At 33.8% G+C, this 8,766-nt stretch overlaps 1 protein-coding gene across 1 annotated transcript; it reads left to right on the forward strand.

The window, feature by feature from the left end:
- Nucleotides 1–104: 104 nt before the first annotated feature.
- HDAC1 (histone deacetylase 1) lies at nucleotides 105–7,334 on the forward strand. The gene is made up of 11 exons (XM_073091228.1): nucleotides 105–302; nucleotides 722–834; nucleotides 1,376–1,493; nucleotides 1,670–1,770; nucleotides 2,322–2,565; nucleotides 4,195–4,371; nucleotides 4,530–4,632; nucleotides 4,837–5,071; nucleotides 5,544–5,633; nucleotides 6,175–6,322; nucleotides 6,876–7,334. Exons 1-11 carry the CDS (start codon nucleotides 254–256, stop codon nucleotides 6,950–6,952), a joined length of 1,455 nt encoding a protein of 484 aa, XP_072947329.1. The 5' UTR covers nucleotides 105–253; the 3' UTR covers nucleotides 6,953–7,334.
- The last annotated feature ends 1,432 nt before the right edge of the window (nucleotides 7,335–8,766 follow it).

Consider the following 8,766-nt stretch of genomic DNA (forward strand, 5'->3'; position numbering starts at 1 on the left):
ACAAACAAATATTTTTATTACTTCGATATGAGACAGCGCTTAATATTTTTTTATCTGTTCGTTTTGCAAATTCCATTCACTCTTAAACTGCGCCGCCCTCCCGCAACCCGCGTACCGCGCGGTGAATGAAGGAAAGGCAACGAAATAGTAAACGCTTGTCGTGCCGTCTCAATAATTATTTAGTTTGTTATTACATATAAAACTTTTAGAAACATAGTTTTAAATAATATAATTAAGTGTTTTTGTAACTGAAATGGCTATGCAACCACATAGTAAAAAAAGAGTGTGCTATTATTATGATAGTAAGTATGACAAAGTTTGTTACCCGCCACTACATTACTAATCTTTTTGGAACCGTTTTAGTAGTATTATTAAATAGTATTTCATATTATAATAGCATTGTTTTGTAAGAGAAAAGAAGTATTTTAATTACAACTTGAATTTATATTGTTCAGTGAGTACAAATAATTGTCTTGAGCTTTTTATCAGATTGTGTCTCAGCTTATTTAATGGCGTCTGTACCTATTCCAGCGATGCGATTGGTCTGACATCTTTCATTTCGTTCTTGTTCAACGCGCTACAGACTGAAATATGTCAAGCCACGAAATTAACTGAGTAACACATTCTTATGAAGTTAAAATTGATATTTGAACTTTTTGAATTATTAAATTATTTTCCTGTGGCTTCAAAATCTCATTATTTATTTGTTATAAATTTTTAGGTGACATTGGTAATTATTATTATGGACAAGGACATCCTATGAAGCCTCACCGTATACGTATGACGCATAATTTACTATTGAACTATGGTCTTTACCGAAAAATGGAAATATATGTAAGTTTAGTTGGCTTAAAGATATACAACTGTATTTTAGAGCTTAAATTATTAACACTTAATTTAAAAATTCTTGGTACCAAAAAATAATACTATAAACTTAAATAAGAGCATATTTACATTTATCCATCTGCTATACACAAAATTTCATACTATAAAAATATTTATCTATATGATGTTTAAAAAGAAATTGTTGTGTAAACATGTTGGTTGCTGATTAAACATTTTATGCTCATCATGCTACCTTGTTATTGCTTTAACTTCAATGTTTAAAAGAACTTAATATTATCTGAATAAATAAAGTACATTAATTAACTTGCAATTCGATACACACTTGTCGAGCTCTGTGCAAATTAAGAGAGTATCCTGTGAGAATAGCTCTATAAACTGAGCAATTGCGATATTTAAGAATGTGTGTTTATTAAAAGAAACAAACATAAATCTGTAATAATTTTTAGCCACTTCAGAGACATACATTTTGTATTTGTATAGCTTATAAGTGGAATTACACCCACATTTACTTTTAACTCTAATTAAACAGAGACCACACAAGGCCACTGCAGATGAGATGACAAAGTTTCACTCGGATGACTATATTCGCTTCCTGCGCTCCATCCGGCCAGACAACATGTCTGAATATAATAAGCAAATGCAAAGATGTAAGTAAAGTTTTATAGTATTTTATCACAAAGATTGAAAATTTTCATCTTTTCTTAAACTGGATGTAATGATTAATATATCAAAAATCATAATGTTATAAATATTAAACTTCCACTATTCAAGATAAGTTATATAGCAACTTATTACATTTTTGACTGTTGAATGTTTTTTTCAGTTAATGTTGGTGAAGATTGTCCAGTATTTGATGGTCTTTATGAGTTTTGCCAACTGTCTGCTGGAGGATCAGTAGCTGCTGCTGTGAAACTGAATAAACAGGTATTTTCAATTAACATTATACTAAAGCTTAGCTTATATGGACAAAACAAATAGAAAATTAAAAGGTTGCATATTCCGGAAATAGTTGGGGCTTAGACAATTCTGAAGGTGGTAGAACCCTTTGTGGTTCGACTCCGGCGGCACCACCGCCACACCTATTTCTACCTAATAACAGCAGTGTTAAGCACTGCTGTGTTCCGTTTTGAAGGGTGTGGTAAGGGAGACAGACTTTTTCGAGGCGATCCAGCTTAGTCCTCAGGGGTAGCGGCGCATCTGTGGCCGACCTCAGGTAGGAATATCTAATCCTATCTGGGGTTGATTACAGATGTCCATGGGCGGCAGAAGCCACTTACCATCAGGTGGACTGCATGCTCGTCTGCTACTCCTATATTATAAAAAAAAAAAAAAAAATTATTAAAACATGTCTTCATTTGTATAAGTTAAAATTCGGGAGCTAGGGAAAATTCGAAAAAATATTCCTATATTCTTTAAATATAGGTATATAAAAGTAGACTATAAAATGCAATTGTAACATTTATTTCATTTTACAGGCTTCAGAAATTTGCATCAACTGGGGAGGCGGACTCCATCATGCTAAAAAGTCTGAAGCATCAGGTTTCTGTTACGTGAATGACATTGTACTTGGTATACTGGAACTGTTGAAGTATCATCAGCGAGTGCTCTATATCGATATTGATGTCCACCATGGTGATGGTGTGGAGGAAGCGTTCTACACAACTGACAGAGTTATGACTGTTTCCTTCCACAAGTATGGAGAATACTTCCCGGGCACTGGTATGTTATATTGTTAAACAAATGATTTAAAAGGTCATAAAAAAGTTTTACTTATTACCCGACTTGCAACGACATCTTTTTGAAAACCCACTAAAATATGATGTTCTTTCAAATATTTAAATATGCAAAGAGCTATTATATTTAAAAATATTTCTTGCAAAGGACCAATAAATATATTCAGAGTAAACAAGTAATTTAATTAAAAAATCAAAAAACCCGACTGCACTAAAAAGGCTGAAGTAGAATTTCCGAAAAAAGTGAAATAGCCGTTTCACTATTTTTATCTAGAAAGCCAAATACAAAGTTTCAGAGAAGGTATCTGCTTCAAAAACAAAAGATGTTGATTTATGCTTTATAAAGAACCTATGTGAAACTTCCAACACGCTAAAGTTCAGCGGTTTCCCTTTACGTTGATGTCTGTCTGTTGTTGTTGATGTTTGATCACATCAACACACACATTTGACACATCGAGATGACTGTAGAGATCGAGATTATATATACAGGGTGAATTTTTCAAACGGGCCTTCAGGGCCAAATCCGAATCTATAAGGATTAGTGAAAAATGCTGAAAGGAGTTACGAGGCCGATTTTGATAAAAACTAAAACTGCATCATTCGTTTTTTAAAATAACTTTTTCCCTAGCTGGGAATCAAACAAGTTCATTTTGAAAAAAAAATATACCCTCTATATTATTCTACTATCTGATAGTGTTGCTTATAAGGATCAAAATTTGGGAAGTAATGATAAATGACAAAAAAAGATTGGTTAACTTTTAGAATGTGTTACTATTTCGGAAACAAATCGACCATTTACACTCTAAACAATATATAACTTCAGCAATTCAAAGTTCCAGTCATTATTACTTATTATCCAACAAGCCAGATACAAAATTTCATAGTGCTTGCTTCAAAATAGACGGTTGTTGAAATGAAATTTTAACCCTTATTTTACCTTCTACGGGATAGATTTTTTTTTGGAAGGTGTCCTAGTTCCTGTCCAGACAGCCAAATATTAAATTTTATAGTAGTTGCTTCAAATTTAAAGGATTTAAAAAAAACTGTCGATCTCCTATGTTACCCTCTTAGGGATAGAATTTCTAAAAAGCCTTTCTTAATACTTATTTACGCTATATAGCAAACCCATGTGTAAAATTTCAGAACTCTAAATTGAGCGATTTTGGCTGTATGTTGATTTCTGAAAAATGAAAAAGTTGTTTAGTTAGTCAGTCACCTTGCTTTATATATATACAAATATTTTTTTATACTCTCCATTTAATTTCCTTTCATTTGATACCCTACTCGATAGGTTTGGTTAACTTTTTTTTTAAATAAGTATTTCGCACCTAAAATCCGCTATGTTGAATTTTTTTTTCTAACACCTATCTAAGGACACTCGGTTCATAGACACGAATAAAAGGACACCTTAATTGTCGACATTCATCCAGCCGTTTGTTAGATCCGACCAAATAAAGAAAGACAAACATACAAGATTCGCGCGAAAAACAATACCCTTCCTTGGCAGTCTGGTAAAAATAACCTTTAACATGTTTTGTGTGCTTGAGTGTCTTTTTCCGATTTTAGCTGCCAAGAGGCAATACCATATTTTGTTAACATAGTAATGTTTTCACAGGTGATCTACGCGACATCGGCGCGGGAAAGGGCAAATATTACGCTGTAAATATACCACTCAGAGATGGTATGGATGATGAGTCATATGAATCAATCTTTGTCCCAATAATATCTAAAGTTATGGAGACATTCCAGCCCAGTGCTGTGGTCTTACAGTGTGGAGCTGATTCTTTAACAGGTATATTCTTTCTTACAGCATCTATTTCCCTCTTTCATAAACATTGTCAAAAAATTGTCTTATAGATTTTAGTTATGCTATTGCTGTTACAAGCTACTTTTCAGTTAAATACTTGCAGTTTACAGTGCCATTTCATATATTGTTTTTATTTTGATCAGGTGACAGACTAGGATGTTTCAATTTAACTGTTCGTGGCCATGGACGGTGTGTGGAGTTAGTTAAAAGATTTGGACTGCCATTCCTGCTAGTTGGGGGTGGAGGGTATGTATATATTTTCAAATGAAATTTATTGTTTAGTTGTGTTTTATTTAAGTTATGGTATTCATTATTATACTATTGAGGGTAAAGTTTTTTGATATTAATTTAGCAAACAATCAATGGCTGTAGTTGAAACTTATTAACTTAAATTAAATACCCTCAATTTACTTTTGTAATTTACTTTAAATGTTTAATTTTCCTCCTCAGTTATACAATTCGCAATGTATCGCGATGCTGGACCTACGAGACGTCGGTGGCTCTTGGCGTAGAAATCGCTAATGAGTTGCCATACAATGACTACTTCGAATATTTCGGACCCGACTTCAAACTGCACATATCACCAAGCAATATGTCCAACCAAAACACACCAGAATACTTAGAGAAAATCAAGAACAGGCTGTTTGAAAATCTCAGAATGTTACCACATGCACCAGGAGTACAGGTAGGGTATAACTTATTATATTAATTAGATTTTCCTGCTCTGTTCCCCTGTTAGGTATTAGGCAGAGACAGTTGCACTGGGTAGTTTAATTTCGTCCACATGGGTTGTAATCCATTGTATTTATTTATTTTTATTAGTTGCACCAACAAAGTGTACACCATCTCCTCCAATACACAGGCTTGAGTAAATAAGTTACAAAATAAGTGTTACCTCAATTATAGGCACAAACGGCATGCATTAATAGCAACATTAACATTCATGTATTGAGACTTAACAATAATTTAAATGGAAATTACATAGCATAATTAATTATAACTCATTCATTAATTTAATTACAATAAGAATATAATATTATAACAATGAAGAATTGTAGTTGGCTACATTAAAGATTTTAATGATATTTTGACTTTCGATGAATTTCTCCTTAAGTTATATAAAAAAAAAATACTTATAAATTTTCCCATGACAACAGGTACAAGCAATTCCTGAAGATGCGGTGAATGATGAGTCTGAAGATGAAGACAAAGTTGACAAAGATGAGAGGCTACCTCAAAGTGAAAAGGTATTTTTTACTTCGTATAATATGTACCAGGTACATACTAATACTTTAAAATATTAGATATCAAAGAAATTTATGTCAATTGGTGTAGTTAAACTGGTGTCGCGCAAGTACCAACCCCTGGGTAACATTTTTATTTTAAAATGCAATATCCAGATAATCGAAAATTTCCCACTGAATAACACGAACACGCGACACCGCACTAAGAACGGAGATAATATATACGAGTAACTAATTCGCCCAAGTAAGTTAGATACTCGTCGTCAGTTAGGAATATCTAAGATATTCCTACCTGAGGTCTGCCACAGATGCGCCGCTACCCCTGAGGACTAAGCTGGAACGCCTAGGAAAAGTACGTCTCCCTTACCACACCCTTCAAAACGGAACACAGCAGCGCTGCTGTTATTAGGCAGAAATAGGTGTAGCGGTGGTGCCGCCGGAGTCGAACCAAAAAACTTGGCGTGTATCTAAAGATTGCGGGTAATCGCAAACGTTAAGTGTGAAACTTCCTGAACTGTGACGTAAATGAATGTGATGTGTGCAGGACAAGCGCATCATCGGCGAGGGCGAACTGTCGGAGTCGGAGGACGAGGGCGAGCGCGGCGAGCGCCGCGACAACCGCGCCTACCGCGCGCCGCGCAAGCGCCCGCGCCTCGACAAGGACCCCGCGCACCTCAAGGACGACCTCAAAGGTAAGTGACACTCCTATGCTCATTTTTACCTACTACTAAAAAAGGGCGTCGCCAACCGATTATTCAGGGGAGAGCAAGTGTCCCCCCTTGGCGACGCCTTTGCCTCGACAAGGACCCCGCGCACCTTAAAGGTAACTGACACTCCTATGCTCTTTTTACGATTATCCAGGGGAGAGCAACTGTCCCCCTTGGCGACGCTTTTGACTCCTATAGGTTCTACTTAATAAAACAAAACATAATATCTTAAAATCGGAAGCCTATGAATAAAACAAAGTATGAAACTTTGTTAATGTTCACATTTACTATGTTAAGTAGATAAGTAACTTGGAAGATTTTTTAAAGGCAAGCAATTTTAGGCAAGGAATTTTTAAAGCAATATGTATTTGAAAATGGTAGAATTCCAAGGTCTTCAAATCATTCAGAGCAACAGAAGCACTGTAACAGTTTATAATACTGTCCCAACATTCATACTTACACAATAAAAAAAAAAAACATTAATGCAATACATTGACATATTTTTTGATTTTTTTTCAACTTAAACTTTTATTTTTAGCTGAAGACACAAAAGACGACTTGAAAAATGCTAGCAGCATGGAGGAGCCAAAGAAAGAAGTCACGCCCACCGCCTGATGCGGGCGATAATGACGTCATCGAGCACATCTGAAGGCTCGATGCTCCCGCGCTCATTGTGCAACGTGAAAGTATTGCGTATTCTGAAAGACGTCACATGTGTGTAACCAACTAATGAGACCATACGGGATATAACAGACTTTGATGGGTGAGATTAGAATATACAGAGACATAATTTATAGTCTTGACGGTTAATAATTACATGTAAGAATGTAATTAATAAAAAATAAGATACAAATTTTAATTTAATGTGGCTAGAAATTCGTGTTTTTACATTTCTATGTGTTCCAAACGCTATTGTGTTCCATAAGGATCTTCCTATTTTAAAGTATTTCAGTTACATTTAGTTAAAACAATTCATTTGTAAGAAGAAAAAATGATTTAATTTAAAAGAAAATGAGATCATATTCAGCTTATTTAAAAAATATTTGTAAACATATTATATGCAGTTATCACTCCATATTTCGAAAGACAAGATAGATAACATTCATAATGAATAATTTAGTTTAATATATTTATTATAAGTATAGAAATGCAAAAGAGATTGTCAATTGCAAAATATATACGCAATAGTGAGAAAACACCTTTTATACAAGATATATGCTAATATTAAGATTTGTATTTGACTTAATACATGCATTACAAATTAATTCAGTTTTACAAAAATGAATGATGGAAATAGACCGCATTCCATGGAAATAAAGTATTTTCGTCACAAATGACGTAATAATAATGTAATAATATGACAGTGATCTACTAACCAATTGTAGAGCGATGATTGTTCATAGGTCTACAATTAGAACTATACCAAAACTACCGGTTTCGAGAAAAGCACGAACGTGGAAATATAATTTTAACTAACTAACTATATACTAACTAACTGGTAACTTTGCTCATATGACTTTTACATACCTTTTTTTTTCTTACTTACCAATAACGAAAACAAATAATAATATTTATTATATAATTTTGAGTAATGTTGCAATTCTGATCTTGTGTAAATCTTGTTAGAATTATTTGGTCCCTTAGGTAAGAAAAAAAATCTTATTGCTACAATCTCAACTTTATTTCTCATGCAAATTTAAATCGAACTATAGGAGCATTACATGTTTTAGCTAGTATTAAACATGTTATTAAGTCAAGTCATACAATGTCTTGATTTACAACATATTGATATAGAGCATATATAATACGATTGTCAATCTCGTTTTGCGCTAATTTTCATAAAGTAATATTAAGAATTAAGATCGCATACTTTCGACATAATCTAATTCCCTTAAATTCAAAGGCGGTAGCTAGTTACACGCCAACATTAAACATTTTCACAGGGATTTTCTCATGATGAGTCGTATTAAGCATTTAGATTAATTTATTATAGAAAATGTCCCATTTTGCTCTCTCGTTATTACGGTCGTGTTTTCGCAACAATTTTTCCTCGCAATATTTATGGAAGGTACCTCCTGTAAGAATTTTGAAGGTCATATCTTACCAACTATCAAGTACTAGATTACATGGCTGTGACAAACAGAAAATTGGAAATGACAAAATTGCAAAGACATATAACCCTGAAAAAAGAAAGGATAGAAAGCTTACCTACAGAATCAGTCAAAAGTTCCTTTAGCGACTTTACTAGTATACATAAACCACGACCATTTGCCATAAGGAGTGGTTCGCCTTATAGCTAGTTTCAAATACAACAAAATGTCTTAGTTGGGTGGATTCTCTGGTGCCTGGAAAGGTCGAGGGAATAAATAACATCTTCAGCAGACCACTTTCAAGTGATCCTTAATGTGAATGACAAATGATTAAATGAA

Source organism: Epargyreus clarus, unplaced genomic scaffold (assembly GCF_041222505.1).
Source record: "Epargyreus clarus isolate Ecla_fem2 unplaced genomic scaffold, WU_Ecla_fem_2.2 ptg000034l, whole genome shotgun sequence".
Lineage (NCBI taxonomy): Eukaryota > Metazoa > Arthropoda > Insecta > Lepidoptera > Hesperiidae > Epargyreus > Epargyreus clarus.